Source organism: Apis mellifera, linkage group LG7 (assembly GCF_003254395.2).
Source record: "Apis mellifera strain DH4 linkage group LG7, Amel_HAv3.1, whole genome shotgun sequence".
In the NCBI taxonomy this organism is placed as follows: domain Eukaryota; kingdom Metazoa; phylum Arthropoda; class Insecta; order Hymenoptera; family Apidae; genus Apis; species Apis mellifera.
In genome coordinates, this window is record NC_037644.1 from 13,376,994 (window position 1) to 13,395,752 (window position 18,759).

An 18,759-nucleotide genomic window follows, 5' to 3' on the forward strand; every position below is an offset into this window, starting at 1 on the left:
ATATACATATAATATACATATAAATATATTATATATACAGTGTATCGAAATTCTAATATATTATTTATTTTTCTTGATAAATACTTTAATTTTTTTTTTTTTTTTAATTTTAATTAATTATAAGTATATTTAAAAAAGCATAAAAATGTTTGCTATTGCATAAGTGAAAATTTCAAATAATAAAATATCAAAATTTCGTGATACAACATATTGAACATACATAACAAACGAGCGGGAAAACTTTTTAAAAAAAAATAATTAAAATTTAAATCTCAATCAGTAAAAATAATCTATATCATTCTTTGTTCATAAATTAAAATATTAAAATTAATTACTTAAATATATGGTTTTTATATAACTTCTTATATATCATATTTTTATACCTTTGTATATAAAGGAATGTGTTGGATATATTAATAAAAATTATATAAGTACATCAAAGAAGTTTTGAAATTTTTGAACACTCTATATGAACATGTATCGAGTGGCTGATGCTGGTTAGTGTCCTTGAAATCTCCACCATGACTCGAATCGAAAAGAAGTCGTAGGTGTATGACCCATGTCCATGGCCCAACTGTGTACCTGTCGAGCTTACCACGCTTCATGGAGATATCGCTAGTGGAAAGTTTCGTCAGATGAAAGTGGTTTATTGCGCGCGACGGCTGAACGCAACTAAATCGTACGATTCATTGATGAATTATTTGAACAATATGTTTAAATAGTGAAAGTATATATATATATATATATATATTATAGTGTATAATTTAATAGAAATTAAAATCACGAGCGATGATATCGTTTCAATAATTTTGGTAAGTGAATCATAAATTTTGTTAAATAAATGAAAATATGTTGTAATAACCTAGTAATTCTAAAAATTCTAAAAATTCGTATTTATTTAAAAATATATATTTATAATTTATTAATGTTATACAATATACAATATGTTATACAATATATAATATATAATATATATTAATAATTTATTAAACATATTGACACTGTATTTGATTTTCATATTTCATATCAACATATTTTGTCTATATGTTTTTTTCATTTTACATTGTTGTTGCACAACACATTGACATATATATTATAATTTATATGATAAATAAAGAATTTTCAACCATTTATTATTATATCTTTATTATTCGATCTTTATTATCGAACAGAATCGATTATTATCTATAAAACCAATTTAATCATAATAATCATAATAATTTTTTGTAATTTTATTATACTTGTTATAAAATTACAAAATAAAGTATATTTATAATTATTCAAGAATAATGATTACTTATATGATTCAATCAATCACTTGATTATTCGATTATTAATCTAATAGGATTATCAATCAGTGCTTCTTTCAAAAAAGTTTAATCAATGAAAGTGTTTAATTTTAGATTATTATATAATTTCAATTTTTCTTTAAGTGATGAATATATATCGAACAATGAACAATGAAGTGAGAAAATAATTCTTCTTAATATCTTGAACCATGTAATAATTGATTTATCTACTAATAATCATTCAACGAACTAATCGAATTCTTTCTTCGACAGTTATTTAATTAATGGACCAGTTGATTTTGATCGTTGAAACGATCCGAAAAATCGAATAAATCGACGACCTTATTCGTTTACAAAAAGGTAGGATGTAATTAAAATGCAAGGATTAAAAACGTCTGTTTCGTTGTGGACGCGGTGGGAGGTCACATTTTTTTAATTATCACATATGATTTGTGATTCTTCGCACATACTAAATCTACACTTAGACTTTTTATATCTATACGAGTCTAGTTAATTATTAATAAATTCTAATATTTTAATTGCTACTGATATTCAGATTATCTCATTGAATTTTTATTATTTAATATTTGTGAATATATTTTATTAAGAATATAAAGATTAATTATATTTCTGCTTTCTAATAATTATATTATTAATAATATAATTGTTATTTTTAAAATATAAAAAACTTAAAAGTATTGTACCGATTTAAAATTAAATATTCTCAATGTTTTTGATATTTTCATTATTAATTATTTATTATCATTCATTATTTAATATCAAAAATTACAAACTTATTAATTATTGTTGTTTTTTATTTATGTTTATAAAAGAGATTACATAAAATATAAAAGAAAACTACTGGTCTATATAGATTAAAATACAAATATTGACATTTATCAACAAGGATTTAATTAAATTTAGAATTTAATAGATAAGTATCTTTTTTGGTAATGAAGAATACTCTCAAGTATGATATGCCAGACGTAGTGACCAAGTTGTTGCATGTAAATATCATTTTTATTTTTAATAAATAATTAGATAAATTTAATATATATTGTTTAATTATTTTTTTTCTTATTTATGAATTAATGAATAAAAAAGTTAAAAATAATAATAGAAATTATTATGAAAATAAATAGATAAGATTCGTATCTTCTAAATGCCTTTGTATGAAATTTGATCAGACGATTAACAATGAGACATTGTCGAAATATTAATCGGGGATTGAAATTAATCAAGAATTAATAAAAAATTTAATCGAATTTTAAAACAATGAAATTCAAAATTGATAAAATTTCGAAAAAATTCTTCATTCCTATAAATTGTGAATTATTTTTAATGAAAATGCATCAAGCATGAATCTGATAGAGAAAGTTGTTCATCTTGATGGAAAATATCATTCAGAAATCACACATTATAAAACTAATATCCGTATTCTTCATATACATGCATATATTTCTTTATGTATAATTTTGGAAATGAATTTTTACATTTACAGTTGTTAAAATTATCATTATTTTTAATCTATAACATTACAATAATTATCTCTCCATAAAAAATGATATTCACATGAATTTGTTATTTTATTTTCAGTAAAAAATGATCACCAAGTAAGCGCATATGTAAATTAAGCAATGAACGTAGGAAGTTTCGCGGAATCGAAAAGGATCCGACTGACAAAATTCGATGAACACTGTTGGATGGCTTAAAAGCAAAAGCCAGTAGAATGAAATCACAAGCGTGATCTCGAACAACAGGCAAATGGCTTTATCGCTTTGACAGCATAGTATCACGTGTCTAGTGTACGTGTCTGAAAGGCTAAAAACTCAAAAAAGCGTGGTATTTCATTTACTCGACGAACATTCATGACGATGAAAAGGGAAATATAGACAAAGGAGGGAAGGCAGTGTTTGGAGTGGCCCATTTCCCTTATTACGATAAAACGATATAGCTGTAACGGTAGTACTTTAAAAACGACACGACAAAACACGAAGTAAGTACACGGCCAGTAAGCTTAGAATCATCTTTCGGTGAGTCATTTTTACCGATCAGTACGATCAGTCTGCTCGTGGATTGTAACCGCGATGGATCGAACAACCGTGAGATCGTCACCGTCTTCATCGTTATCATTGTCATCGTGGTCATCGTCGTCGAGTATGCCTCTTTGATCGAAAAGTAGGGATAGAACTCGAGATCAGTCTCTCGAGGAAAATGGACGTGGAACTGGTTACTCGTGCATCCTTGAATTCTCTGAACAATGTGGACGATGGCCGGATTGTTTCGCCGAATAATCTTGATGACTGGACCTGGTCCAACTTGCGAGTGAGTGCATATATGCAATAATGTTTATGCCAATTGTGATCATGACTGACGATAGGCAAAACGTATATACAGGGTGTCTCAAAAATAGATCGGTAAATTGGTATCGTGATAAATTGAAGCTTCCTGAAATAATTTCAGGCAACATTTTCCATTGTAAAAACTTTCATTATGGCTTTGTTAATTAGTTATTGACAAAAAAACATTGGCCAATCACGGGACGCGTAGCCTTGTGGAACAGCGACATAGCGTTGGATATGCGTTACTGACCGAGCACGAACAAATCCAAGCAATATATCTCGAAGAAAGTGTATTGAATTAAACATAAAAAATGTATTTTTATTGATAAAAAATTATATCGAATTATATTATGAATAAATAAATATAATATTCAACAATATTTTCTTCGAGATACGTTGCCTGGATTTGTTCGTGCTCGGTCGGCAGTACATAACTAACGCTATTATCGTGGTGTGACTAGGCTACACGCTTTCTGATTGGTTACTATTTTTTGTTAATAACTCATTAATAAAACCATAATAAAAATTTTTGCAAAGGAAAATATTGCTTAAAATTATCTCAGAAATCTTCAGTTTTAAATGTTCCAACATTTTATACATATATATGTTCACTTATACAAATCACTCGCAATCGAAAATCAAGAGTTTCATTGCGGATCGCTTAACAAACGAATGATTTTAATTAATCAAATATAAGAATGTTTTGTTATACGAATACAGATATTTTATAATAGATAATCATAATAATAATAATATTATGCTAATATGCGAAATGAATCAAGGTGAGAAAAGTTATTTGCAAGTTTTATTAAAATTTAAAAGAGGGAGGAAGAAATTTTATTTATTTTATTTACAGAAAATATTTTCATATTGATTATTCGTGATATAAACGAGATCAACATGTTTAATCTAATATTCGTGTTACAATGTGTGTTTCGCAGTACATACACACACATTATATTTCGACTTCGCAAGGTAATTTTTCTCATTTTTGTTTTATTCTAATCATAGATAAATAACTTCGCTCGTTTACTTATGTTTCACACATTTTGCAAAATATTTCCAAAGCATACGATAATCGAATTACAAGGATGATATTAAAATGAAAAAAAAAAAAGGTAACGGAAGCATTGAGCTTGAGCTAAAAAACTAATACTATATCTCCAATATTGTCGATAATTTCATTAAATTGCAATTGATTATCGTCTTTTTTTATCTATAAAAATTAGATCTCGATAACTTTCAACTATGCAATCATTTACGCGAAGTTGAAGAGTAGTATGTTATATCATGTTCTTTTTTTTTTCCTTTCATGACTCGATTACAAGGAAAAGTTGTATTTTTCACATTAACGAATGATCGTAAGAATAACATATTTGTTACAATATGAAGCTCGTATCAACAAACTTGATAAGCGGAATAAAGAAAAATTTATTTAATATAGATCACGTCCTTCGATACGAATCGAGAAGAGAAGAAATCTGAATTGATATCTGAATATTTAAACTGGCGCTAAAAAGATTTCCGTGATAATCCGTTTCTTTCCATTTAATAATGGAACTTTACGACATCATATCATTTAGTTTCGTTTTATCATTTATATAGCTTATCATTTAGTTTCAATTTTTTCCTTTTTTTTTTTTTTCTTTCTAATATTTTTAGTATCGAAAAATTTATTCATCCGAGCAAACAAAATACTTGTAAATATCTAAAATAATAGTTAATCTAAAATAGTTGATTAATTTTATAAAATTTTTAAATAATTTTAAAAAATAAATGATTATTTTTTTTTTTTAAATATTCTTATCTTTTTACAAACTTTTAATTTTTATGGCGTTCGCGTTATCGATAAATTACGAAAGATTTAAACTTGCAAGTGCAGGAATGCTAAATATTTCCTGACCTGAGGTACTATCTTTGAGATCCTTTACGATTTTATTTTATCATTTTATATAAAATTAATATTTTGTACAAAAATGAAATTTTTTTCTAAAGAATATTTTTAATTCGCGAAAATTTTCATAAATAATCTTAAATCTACTTATTAACGATTTAACACCAATCATACAAATTTATTAGATCAAATATTTTCTTAAAAAAATCAACCAAATTTTTTTTGGAAAAGTTGCATCTCAAATATAGGAATATATACACAAGATTCATCTTTTATTTTAAATATACTGTTACACGAATTTTCAGATCGTGAATATATCACGTTAGTAATGAATAAATTTTCTTCCCGCCCTATCGTAATCGAGACGTGCGTTTATATTACGAGGATTAGAAAGGAGAAAAGAGATGGGAATAAAGAGATGGTTGGGCCCGAGAGTTCGAGATTGAAGATCAATATTCAGCGGACCGGACGAAAGGTTCGCGGCCGAGTCGGAATGTGAAAACGCACGCGCGAAATGCAGACGAAAGGGAACTCGTTCATTTCCCGGTGTAGAGAGAGTTTCGAGAGTCTCGGCGAGCTCCGGCGACTCCGGCGTGTATTGGCAGGAAATCGCGAAAAAAGAGACGCAACGTGCAGTGGCGCGACTGCGCCCCGCAATACTCGGCCCGATTTTTATCATAGTTTACGAGCAGCTTAATTCACGTTAGCGAGCGGCTACCATGCACGCGTCGATTTAGCATCAGACAGCCGGTAACTGGCGGAGATACGCGCGCGTTCTCTGCTAGAAACTCCGACGTTTCTTCAAATCATCAATGAAACAGTGATCATTGTCGTTTATCTTGTTCATCACGTGAGGATTATATGAGACCATTGTTTGCATATTATATATTTAGTCCATTCGACGAGATTTAAAATTATTCAAACGGATTGTTTGTCGTTTAGTGGAATTGAAGGAAGAGGAAGAAGGTATTTTCGGAATCGAAGGTGTGTGATTTTTTTTTTTTACCAAGTGATTTGCTAAGAGTGTACTTTTCATCGAATCTTAATAATTTATATAGTATTTTTAGTTTCTTAATTATTTGTGCTTTTTTGTAAGTGAATATGCAATGTTTCAGAGACGTAGTTACGTATAATTCCATATTCAAAGCGTAGGTTTAAGGAAGGCCGAAGGATCTTTTATTTTTTTTCCCCCAGAATCGATTAGAATTTTAAAATGATATTCATGGCTCTTTAATATTAAATCTTTTTTATGTTAATCAAAAGGAAAATTATGTTTTTTTTTTGTTTAATAGTGAATTTATGTATTAATGAATAATATATAAATTTTAGATTATTCGAAATTATCCATGATACATGAATGATTCTGAGATAGTTTTATACGTATAAATGTATTTATGTCTGAGGAAAACATATACTAATTAAGAAATTTTAATACATTTTAATTTATAATTTTAAAATAATGTAAAACAAATTTTTTTTTCCATTTAATATCATCGATTTAAAATATTTTTTCTTTCGTGTATTTACTCCTCGATCGTAAGTACACAGTCTCGTTTTAAACAAACGATCGACAGCAATGAAACACTTGCGTTTGTTCGAACACTTGATATTTAAAATTATTTTCCTTTTTCTTTTTTTTATTACTACGCGCATATTTATTTTCATATTTTATCATTATTTATAATTTTTATTTCCTCATTTTAAAGGTAATGATGGATTCCCTAAAAATTGAAATAATCACATATAAATAGTTGAGAAAATGTATAGAAAAATTTATATTGTATTGTTTTCGATACAACTTTATTAATCATCGTTTCAGTTGTGAGTGATAATCCTTTGAAAGAAATATGGGTATTCTCTCTCTCTTTTTTAAATATTATTTTTAATTAATTTATTAATTCCATTTCTAATTGTTATTCTCATAAAAAGTCAATTAAATCATTGTTGAAAAATATCATTACGATGATGACAATGATTATTAATCGACTAGAAAGTTCAAACAACTATCCAGTCACATATCGAATACATAATCTCACGTGCACTTTCACTTTTAGACACAATTCAAATACAAAAACCTAGAGAAGCTGTTCACGGTTTACCAAAGGAGGATTCAGTATGGTTATCTCTCGCTTTTTGTCCTCTTGCAATTGGCCCTCGGATTCACGTATTGCTTGATTCTGATAACAATGGTAAGCAAAATAAAATGTGAAATAAATGTGAGATGCTTCGCTTCAAAGCTAAGGTATACACGGTTGAAATCCACGAATTTCCAACTAAAATAAATACATCAATTAAATTTTCTTCTCTCGTGTTTAATCACAATTCTGTTTAATATGAAATAATACAAACATATCATGAACAAGTTATAATTTTATTTATTAAAAGATAATAATGAAAAAAATAATATGTTGTTATTGTATAAAACAATAATATATTCTTTCTATATTTATTTTTTAGAATAGAATAAAAGTAATAAAGACTGAATATCTTATTTATAAAATTAATTATATAATTTTTAAATAATATTATTATCATTATTCTTAATCTGGTCTTAATCGCAATTCTTATTGAATAGATAATTTTTTATTGGTAAGGATCAAGTATTTTACTTCTATTAATAGATTCCAGTATATTTATTACTAGTAGAATTACAAGTAGATTACACCTATTGATATAGTTAAAAATCTTTAGTTAAGCATCTTTAAATATACAAATAAAACATTCGACAAAGGAAGAGAACACTGAATGTATTCTATTTTTCTTTTTTCTTTTTCTTTTTTCTCGTAGGTCAACATTGAGAACTGCGTACCGGATGTGGTGATCAGCACATTAGTGAGCGCTTTATTCTGTCCAGTGATTGCACTTTCGTTCAAGTCAAAGATCATTATTAGAAACACTTACCTATCGGTCATACTATCCTGTCTGATCGTGGTATTATTAGCAATTGGGGACTTGGCTGTCCCCTTCTATTACACTTTGTACAACGATGAAGCACCACCGATAAGGTAACGTTGATAAGAGAACAGAGAGAAGTTCCTGACTAATCGTGGCAAGGCCGTTATTTAATTATCGTTAGGTGAACTTCATCAGTTTTTCGTTCGTTTTATAACTGCGTTTTATGTTTCATTACTTGCTTCCTTGAAACAACAATTATGAAAAAAATCGGCGCGACCACTCATTTGATATTATCTCGTTGATTACGGGAATAATTTTGTAACACACAGGTTTCACAACATATTTCCCTAGGCGATCGTTTAAATTTTGCAATTGTTTCCCTTTTAAGTAGAAATAAAGAACATCGATATTTTCCATTATTTTAACGAGACCAAGTTGATAAATTTTCTACTACTCTATTTGTATCGTCGTTCATTTATTTTTCTTCCCTATTTTTCTCGTTTAACGTATTTCGATGGATTTTTTTTTAATGTAAGATGAATATTAGCAAGATAAATATTAGCAGATGAATACACGGATTAGATTAATGTGTGTAATTCTCATTAACAGATTGGATTTAATAATAAGTTAATTACGAGTCATTTTTATCTTTCGTGCTAATTAAAGCGCAACTTTGAACTTGTGATCGTTTATGTAACATGTGTAATTGCATTTATTTTTCTTTACAGGCCTGCATACGCGACTCACGCGCTCTTGGCATGCTATGTCTTCCTACCTCTCACGAAAAATTTACATGCTCTCATACTCGGGATTACGACTACTACGTGCTACTTAGTCGCTTTATCGTTAATCACTTATAGAAATTCATTCGATTTTAGCACAAAGGTAAAGAAATCTCTTCCATCGAATATTTTTAACGAAACAATGTTTAAAAATGTGTATATATATATATATATATATATATGATAAAATTTCTAATTGGATTTCAATCTTTATTTGAATTTGTTAAATTTGAATTTTCTTTATGAATCTTCTAGATCATTACGGACACGATATATTTTGTTTGTGTGAATGGTTTGGGACTCTATTTTAGATTCATGAATGAAATTGTTACAAGACGATCATTTCTCGACCATCGAAAATGCGTGGAGTCGACGTTGCGGTTGAATTATGAGAAAGATCAAGAAGTAATGATTTAATAACAATAAAAAACAATTAGAATATGTTAAATAATACAATGATAATCTTTTAAAAAAATATTAATTTTTAGGAACAACTTACGCGAAGTATATTACCGCAACATATAGCTGCGAAGATAAAGAAAGAATTTAGAGATATATTTAAATTTTTAGAAGAACACAAAAAACCTCCCAAACCATCTAGGTAAGTTTTTGATGATTAAATATATCATCGATTATAAATACAATAAAATTATAATACGAAAAATACTTATATATATACAAAATTATAATACAAAAAAAAATTGTTCGCTTTTCAGTGATTTGTGCGTCGAAACGCACAATAATGTAAGCATTTTGTATGCGGATGTTGTGAATTTTTCTGGATTGACCGTGACGTTGCCAGTTCGAAAATTGGTGGAGACATTGAACGATTTGTTTGGCAGTTTCGACGAAGCTTCCGAAAGGCACAATGTTCTGCGTATAAAATTTTTGGGCGACTGTTATTATTGTGTAAGCGGTGTGCCGACACCAAATTCTCAACATGCGAAAAGCTGCGTGGATTTAGGTAGATACGATTATAAAATTTTATTATTCGCACGATTAAAAGTTCAATTTTTTTTTTTTATTTTTAGGACTCGATATGATAAAGATAATTAAAGACGTAAGGGCGAAAGTGCGACGGGAGAGCGGTGTGGATGTAAATATGAGGATAGGTGTTCACTCGGGCAATATAATATCAGGAATTCTAGGTGTGAGCAAATGGCAGTACGATGTTTGGTCACGCGATGTTGTTATAGCTAATAAAATGGAGCAAACAGGGAAACCCGGCAAAGTTCATATTACGCAGCAAACGTTGGATCTCGTGGATGCTAACGAATATGATTGCGTTCCGGTGGATTCTTTGAACGATGAGGTTCTCAAAAAGTATGGGATTCGAAGTTATCTTATTACACCTTCGATACCCGATCCCGATTACGAATTCGAATCTCCGACTATGCAGGTGCATATTTCCCAGTGGCGTAGGAAAAATCCGAATGAATTGACCGAAAATAAAAAATTATATTTGTATTTATATTTGTAATGACATTCGAACAATCCCTACGCCACTGACATATTTTTTTTAATCGAATTGAACGAATTCCCGTCGAGTGTTTGACGTATCGTTTGACAGGCGAACCTTGTTGCAGAACAGCGAGAACACCTTGACAGTCATGACTCCGTCCCCTGAAACCTCTAATACGCATTACGTGAAATTTTATGTACGATCCAGTACCAGTATGAATCCCAGCTCGAGGAACAGTAGACGACTTACCGCCACTATAAATAATCATGTTGGGGTATTCACCAGCACGTGTAGACGACGTACACATTTTATGGATTCCTGTTTGCGAGATTATCATCTAATGCTTAAAACTGCGGATGCAGAAATGGAACATGCTATTAAGAAAATGCCTTTAACTAAATGGAAGTAATATCTGTTTTTGATCTGTTTAAATTTTATTATCTCATCATAATATAAAAAGAAGATATAAATTTTTGAATAATTTTTTTTTTAGACAATGGTGCAATTGGAAGGATATGAATCCACTATTTTTAACATTTCAACAATGGAGTTGGGAAATACCGTTTTTAAAGCAACCTGATCCACTTTTTAAATTTTATATCAGTTGTGCTCTTTTTGTCTTAATTTTTATGGGACTCATTTATCTGGTACCTACGCTTTCTCTTTCCAAGTATGTTTCTTTCATAAGATCTTTAATTAATGATATAATTGAATTAAAAACATTTGTAAAGTCTTATTAATTTCTAGATGGCATCCGAGCACAACGATTAGTTATTCTGCAGCAATGTTATTTTTAATCGCTTTAATGCCAATAGCTTGGATGCATTTCGCATGGAACCGATATAAAGATCCGCATGATGAACATGAAGGACAGATTCCTCATCCTCGAAATAAATTATTATGTTTTTTATATCAAACTAGCATAAAGGTTAATATTTTTATTTAATTTATTACATAATTTTTAAATTATTTAACATTTTCTTATATTTTAGGTTGTTTGGAGTGCATTTCTCAGGACAGTTTTATATTTGGTAATAACGTTAATGTTAGCAGCGTGTGCCATGTTTGATATGATTGTAAGTTAATAGTGAATATAAATTTTTTAATATTTATCAAGTATTATTAACTATACATGTATATAATCATCATATTATTTCAGTTTGAATGTAAGAATGTTAATGAGCTTACAAGTAATAATATAACATTCAGCGTAATAGAACCTGGCACTTCGAAACTTGATTGCATAGCTACACCTTGGGTAAGATTGTTTAGTAGGTACTTGAATGCTGTAGATTCTGTTTTAGTTTAATTTCTTAAAATATTAAATATTATTCTTAATTTTATTTAACGATTGTTTCTAGCAAATGACGCAAACTTGCTCCTTGGCTATTTTGACGAGTTTTCTGTTTTTAAGACTCCATTATATCTTAAAATTAGTAATAGGCATCGTAATAGTCGTATTTTATTCATGGAATGTTTGGATATATCGTTCAAATTTATTTCAGGTAATTTTAATAAGTATTTTTTATTTATTAGATGGCATCAATTGTGATTTTTTTGTAATTTTATTTGTAATTTGTTTCAGTCAGGCGACAGATGGAATCCATATTTAGAACCAAGACTGGCTCACATTTTAAGCATAGTTTTTCTTACTTTTTCTTTGCATCTGATAGATCGTCAGGTAAGCAAATCTCATTTAACAAATATTATTTCTCTAAATAATATATTCGTATATATATATATATGTGTGTGTGTATATATATTAATTAAATAAATATTGATTCAGGCAGAATATTTGAATCGATTAGATTACTTATGGAAACGTCAATTGACCAAAGAACAAGATGAAGCATTCCATACAAGAAATGCTAATAAATTTTTACTTCGTAATATTTTACCAGAACATGTTGGTAAGTTAATCTTTAATTAAAATTAAAATTAATATTAGTAATTCAACAAATTACAAATGAGAAATTATATTGCACAGCGGAGTTCTACTTGAATATGAATAGAACAGTAGAAAATGAGCCCTATCATGAAGCTCATAGTAACGTCGCTGTAATGTTTGCTTCATTAACGGATGTATCCATCGATGAAAGCAATACTTTAGCAGTCTTAAATGAGATTATATGCGAATTTGACAAATTGCTATTTGAGCCATATTTCAATCGAATTGAAAAAATTAAAATTGCTGGTGAGTATTTAATCAAACAACAATACTTAAAATTAATAAAATTAATAGAATCAAAAATATAGAATCATAAAAATAATATTACAATTATTTTCTAGGCACTACTTATATGGCAGCTTGTGGATTAGAAGCTAGTCGACGCGATTCAATGCGTAGCCCAGAAAACGAGGAAAATATTACTGATAATGTGGTAAAAGTGATGGCCCAATTTGCAGTCGAAATGATAGCAGTTCTAGATAAATTGAAAATGAGAACCTTTTACACATCCAAACCTTACAGGTATATATTTACATTATATGAATTATTAAACTTTTTACTTATTTATTATAAAATATTATTTTAGATTGAGAATTGGAATATCACATGGTGAAGTTACAGCAGGAGTAGTAGGTGCTCAAAAACCGTTATATGATATCTGGGGCGATGCTGTGAACATGGCGTCGAGAATGGATACAACAGGTGTTCCAGGAAAAATACAGGTATTTTTAAAATTAGAATTTTATTTGAAATATTTTACAAAGATAATATTTTTTTATGTAAAAGCAATAATTATTTATACAGATTACAGCAGAAACTGCGGCTGTTCTTGAACAACAAGGTATCAAGTGCCATCTTCGAGGAGATACGTATGTCAAACCAAAAGGTTTAGTCACAACGTATTTTATTGGTATCGACGATAATCGACAGCTTCAAAGAACAAATTCTATCGAAGAAACCAGTCTGTGATGGAAATACTAAATTGATCTTTAATCAATTATTTCATTTCATCGTAAATCGAATTGACTGGAAGATTATGTGAAAAATAAGATAATAAATATCTAAATGAACGCACAGAGAGATAGGAAAAAACCAAAGAAAATCTAAAAAACCAAAGAAATTAAAAAAAATAACGCAATCAATGATTGTATCATTATCGAATACCTCAAATTATTCAATTGAATTTATATGTGAAGTATGCTTGCATCATATGCTATATATAAGCTAAATTATCAGCAGAATGATATCATTAAATTATAAATAGAAGAAATCAATTTTAATAGAATTTTTTTTTTATTTTTTAAAAATTTTACTCAATCAGTATATATATATGTTAAGAATAACTTTATATACTAATGCATTTAAAATACTTCCTCCTCTCCCTCTCTCTCTCTCTTATTGACATTTTCTAATTTGTAAAAATACTAATTTACACATAAAATGTGATTTTACATAAAAATTTACTATTATTATTATAAATTATTTTTTTATACATTCAAACAATAATGTTTGGAAAATGTTGCTCTAAACAATGAACAAATCTATAAAAACTATTAAAAATATGATGTTTTACAATTAATGATAAAAATCTTTCTAAGAGTAATTTCTTGTAAATGCCAATTTGATATATAGAATATGATATATTGAATTCGAAAAATAATAAAAAAAAAAATAAACATTTTATTTATATTGATTCATGCGAATAATAATGCTGTATATGTATTACATTTGATTCATAAAAATAATAATTAGTTCAAAATAATAATTAATATAGTTTTACTAAGATCATGACAAGAGGTGAATGTTTTGAAAATTAAGATATAAATATATTTTTATCATGTCCTATAAAATAAAATTATAAAAAAATTTTATAATTGAAGATTTTTACAAATTTCAAAACTCAATCTTGAAATATTTGGATGATTTAAAAATTTTTTTGTTGATATTATTTATATGTAACAAATTTTTGTTTAAATATGATATGTATGATGATATCATTTTATTTGTTTTTATAACGTAGTTTTGAAAAAAAAATTGATAAAAATTTTTAAAACTTAAGTAATGCAATTATTATTATGTAAAAATATTATTATTTAAATCGAAAGATTTATTACAATTTGTTTATTAAATATTATATTTTAATAAATAAATTAATTAATAAATATAAATTCATTCTAGATCATAATGAATTTTGAAAAATGTTTAATCAATTACAAAAATAATTCATATTAAAATATTTTTATAATGATATTTACAAAATATTTCTAAGTAATTATGTTTATTTTAAATTTTTAGAGAACAAACATGATAATTTTTTAAATATATCTTTTTTTTCTAATTTATGAATCACATATATGTTAAATGAGTTCCTCAATTTGATTATAAATGATAATAAGTAAAATTTATTTTTTTATCCATATATATTATTAATGTAATGAGCGCTCATTTGTTCCTTTGTAAATATTTTTGTATATTATATTTTTTAAATATTAAAAATAATGATCAATATAATTTATAAATACAACAAAATATTTATTATTATATATAGTGTAAGAATAGTTTATAAACAAATATAAAAGAGCATTATAACAAAAATGTACATACAATTTAATAAAAATTTTACGATACAGTATTCATTTTAATTTTTATATTATTTTTAATTCTTTTTTTTTGTTGTTGGTTTTTGATATTACATATTTTATAAAAGTATTTTCAAAATTTCTGATTTTGAAAATCATTTTCTGGAATTCTTGAAACAAAATCTTGTAATAAAAAATACAACGATAACTGAAGATATTTTTAATGGAACAAACGAGAATTAAAAATAATGGAAAAATAAGTGATATTAGAGTATAATATATTTAATAATCATATATATGCATTTTTTTTTAAATTAAATTTTTTTTTAAACTATTAGAATTATTTTAATTTCTTGGCAAATGGCTGCGAAAATGGTTTCACATGTGTAATGGTCTCGTTTTTTCAATTCGTATATAAACGTATTTTATTTAACTTGATATAATTCGTAAATAGAACAATGTGTACATTGTGACAAACAGTAACGAAATGACGACTATATTCATTTAAACTTGGCTTAGGCTTTATCGATTTATACGTAGTTTTAGAGCTTCACATAGTGAACTCTATTTTATTTCGTTCATTTATTCATATATTCGATTTATTTCAAACAAGAAAATATAGATCGACATGTGTAATCTTCGCAAAAGAAATTATTAATTTTTTACGATAATTATATAATTTATTTTATAAACCAATTATCTTATTGGTCATTTTATTGACAGTGGTGGGATACGAGAATAGATAACAATACTTTATCATCTTTGACATTAGAACTGTCATCGTATTCTTCGTTTATGTGATTCTTAACAAAACGTAAGTTTTGTATTTTAAATGTTATAAATCAACGAACAAGAGAATATGCATATTTTTTTATTATAGACGGTGTTTTCTTAAAATCTGATATATTCAGAGAAGTGTACATAAAAAAGTGACTTTTTTTTACGAATGTATCTTGGTTAATCAGTGAGCGATTAACCTCTATTAAGGAAGTTACTATCATATATAGAATAATTTTCAATATTGTTTTTTTTAAATAACAAAGAAGTTAATATGGATATTGGATTTTCATCATACCACAATGGTGGTCCTACAAGAGAACAAGATTTTGGTAGGCTATCTCAGACAATTGGTACATCTATTTTGAAGATATCTCAAAATGGTAAGTAGAATCTATTTATCTGAAAATATATTCAGTATTCATTTTAATTTATATTTAATAGTGTCTTCTATGCAAAAAATGGTCAATCAATTGGGCAGCTCTACAGATTCTCAAGAACTACGAAATCAATTGTAAGATTTCATTTAATAATATTTTGTATAAATAATATTCAAATATATATTTTGACTTTGTAAAAATGATTTTTTATATATATTTTAGACATCAAATACAACATTACACACAACAGCTGGCAAAAGATACTAGTGTACATCTTCGAGATTTAGCTATATTATCTAATAATTCAGGATCTACTAGTCCTGGAGAACAAAGACAGCGTAAGATGCAAAGAGAACGTCTACAAGATGAATTTACAAGTGCATTAAATTCTTTTCAAGTATGTTTGTAAATATGCTTTATTTTTATAACAATCTATATTTTTATAAATATAGATATATAATATAGATATATAATAAATAAATATATAAATTCAACTTTTTAGGCAGTGCAAAGACTTGCAGCCTCCAAAGAGAAAGAAATGGTTAGAAGAGCCAAAGCGAGTGCAGGTATTACTCCATTTGGAGAAAAAAAACAAGAGACATTAATAGAGTTACAAGATAGCAGAACTCAGAAACAAATTCAGCAACAACAATTACAAGAAGAACAAAATTTGCGAATGTTGGAAGAACAGGAAGCAAGTATAAGACAGTTGGAGGTATATTTTTACATTCTAATAATATCTTATTAATTTTTTGAATCAATATAATAATAAATATCTTTACAGAATAATATTAGCGATATCAATCAAATTTTCAAAGATCTTGGTACTATAGTATATAATCAAGGAGAAGTAATTGATTCGATAGAAGCATCTGTTGAAAGAACAGAAGTATCAGTCAATGAAGCTACTTCACATGTTAGACAAGCAAGTATATATCAAAATAAATTACGCAAGAAAAAATGTATATTAGTTCTCATTGGAGTGATTGTACTATTTATATTAATTGGAATTATTGCTTGGCAAAGTTCTTAAATATTTTATAAAATGAATATAATGATAAAGATATAGTTGCATTTTAATTGCAAGATACCATATTTGGTATATATATATTTCTTGAAAAAATTTTTGATTTAATTAAAATCGCTTTACAATTACAAAAAAAGTGTAGTACTATAGAAGTGTAGTACTCTGTGAAAACAAATGTAACAAGAAAGACTTGCATCATACTCTTATTAATGACATTTTCATAATTGTGATAATAAATGGTGCAAGATTTATTTTACAAATAAAATGTGCAATGGCAAGTCTAAGACTGCCCACTCCATTTGTACGTTTCATTACTCATTGTGTAATATTAGTGCATAAATATACATATAAAAAAAAAATATTATATATATATATATATACACATACACAAATCTATTCATGATATAGTGATTAATATTTCACATAATTTTATGAAGTATACTCAAAGAATAAGATGATTCATATTTTAAATGATGCCAGCGTGCATTTTAAAAATTGTATTTTGTGTGACTTGTATGAATAAATATAGAATGAATGAATTGGTAATCATTGTATAGTATAAAAGTTTTGAATGTCCTATGAAAATTGTTCTTCTATCTGTAAACATCAAAATAAAGAATTAATGCAAATATTATGAAGCGACAATGAAAAATCAATGTAAGGTAATTTTATTATGTTTAAGAATACTGATTTATTTTAACAAATATATATTAAGTCATGTAAAATGAATTACATATATTACATTGGAACAAAATTTTTCTGTATAATTAGTATTCGATTTTGAAAATTATTAAATTATTTAAAAAAAAATTGTATTTTTTTATTATATTTAATTAATGTATTATAATATATTATATATTATATAATATTTAAATTAATATATAAAATATATGTTCAATAAATTTATTTTAATTTATTTTTTATGTAAATACATATTTTATAGATTAAAATTAATGATATATATTAATTTAATATCAAATTTCGCGTAAATAGCATTAAAAATGAGATATGAGATAAATTTAACATTTAATGGAACTTTGTCTCATATTTTGAAATATAAATTAAAAAAAATAACAATGTTTCGTATTATTCTCTATGATTTAGAATCATGAATGAAAAAGTCTTGAACATATAAATTTTGTAAAATAAAAGACAACAAATAGTAGGAAAAGAGATAGAGTAATAAAAATATCGAAATCAAAAATCTTTAAAATATTACAAATAAAATTTACAAAATTTACAAAAAAAAAATGAATAGAAATAGGATAGGAATTGATTATCAGCACTAATTTTTGTACTAAAGATATTTCTTCATTATCTATATCATACATGAATTATTTTTTTATCTAACAAAATAAATGGTATTGACAATCAATTCTATCCC

At 26.6% G+C, this 18,759-nt stretch overlaps 2 protein-coding genes across 6 annotated transcripts; both read left to right on the plus strand.

Moving 5' to 3' along the window:
- The first annotated feature begins 795 nt into the window (after positions 1-795).
- Positions 796-13,887, plus strand: LOC551461 (adenylate cyclase type 2). Of its 3 annotated transcripts, none has more exons than XM_016913143.2 (22): positions 796-812; positions 1,563-1,649; positions 2,886-3,614; positions 7,580-7,714; positions 8,313-8,530; positions 9,149-9,305; positions 9,458-9,607; positions 9,691-9,803; positions 9,919-10,166; positions 10,234-10,601; positions 10,789-11,069; positions 11,158-11,334; positions 11,412-11,592; positions 11,657-11,740; positions 11,824-11,935; positions 12,026-12,169; positions 12,254-12,345; positions 12,451-12,574; positions 12,652-12,858; positions 12,954-13,134; positions 13,199-13,334; positions 13,417-13,887. In XM_016913143.2, exons 3-22 carry the CDS (start codon positions 3,504-3,506, stop codon positions 13,579-13,581), a joined length of 3,384 nt encoding a protein of 1,127 aa, XP_016768632.1. In that variant the 5' UTR covers positions 796-812; positions 1,563-1,649; positions 2,886-3,503; the 3' UTR covers positions 13,582-13,887. The 3 variants fall into 3 exon arrangements, with proteins under 3 accessions (XP_016768632.1, XP_016768633.1, XP_006569528.1); XM_016913144.2 differs by having other exon boundaries at positions 797-812; positions 11,824-11,922; positions 12,250-12,345; XM_006569465.3 differs by lacking the exons at positions 796-812; positions 1,563-1,649; positions 2,886-3,614 and adding an exon at positions 5,929-6,509 and having other exon boundaries at positions 9,514-9,607; positions 11,824-11,922; positions 12,250-12,345.
- A 1,650-nt stretch (positions 13,888-15,537) lies between these two features.
- On the plus strand, positions 15,538-18,009 carry LOC412816 (syntaxin-7). 3 transcript variants are annotated; one of them, XM_006569463.3, is made up of 6 exons: positions 15,538-16,005; positions 16,072-16,351; positions 16,413-16,482; positions 16,571-16,745; positions 16,851-17,063; positions 17,133-18,009. In XM_006569463.3, exons 2-6 carry the CDS (start codon positions 16,243-16,245, stop codon positions 17,379-17,381), a joined length of 816 nt encoding a protein of 271 aa, XP_006569526.1. In that variant the 5' UTR covers positions 15,538-16,005; positions 16,072-16,242; the 3' UTR covers positions 17,382-18,009. The 3 variants fall into 3 exon arrangements, with proteins under 3 accessions (XP_006569526.1, XP_006569527.1, XP_006569525.1); XM_006569464.3 differs by having other exon boundaries at positions 16,235-16,351; XM_006569462.3 differs by lacking the exon at positions 15,538-16,005 and having other exon boundaries at positions 16,019-16,351.
- The last annotated feature ends 750 nt before the right edge of the window (positions 18,010-18,759 follow it).

What these genes read in the sequence shown, in the direction of transcription:
- LOC412816 (XM_006569463.3), top strand. Translation starts at nt 16,243, where the DNA reads ATGGATATTGGATTTTCATCATACCACAATGGTGGTCCTACAAGAGAA. An exon ending in TTTGAAGATATCTCAAAATG is followed by an intron (nt 16,352 to 16,412) that starts GTAAGTAGAATC and finishes TATATTTAATAG; the next exon opens with TGTCTTCTATGCAAAAAATG. An exon ending in CAAGAACTACGAAATCAATT is followed by an intron (nt 16,483 to 16,570) that starts GTAAGATTTCAT and finishes TATATATTTTAG; the next exon opens with ACATCAAATACAACATTACA.
- LOC551461 (XM_016913143.2), top strand. Translation starts at nt 3,504, where the DNA reads ATGGACGTGGAACTGGTTACTCGTGCATCCTTGAATTCTCTGAACAAT. An exon ending in GATGAAGCACCACCGATAAG is followed by an intron (nt 8,531 to 9,148) that starts GTAACGTTGATA and finishes TTTTCTTTACAG; the next exon opens with GCCTGCATACGCGACTCACG. An exon ending in CATTCGATTTTAGCACAAAG is followed by an intron (nt 9,306 to 9,457) that starts GTAAAGAAATCT and finishes TGAATCTTCTAG; the next exon opens with ATCATTACGGACACGATATA.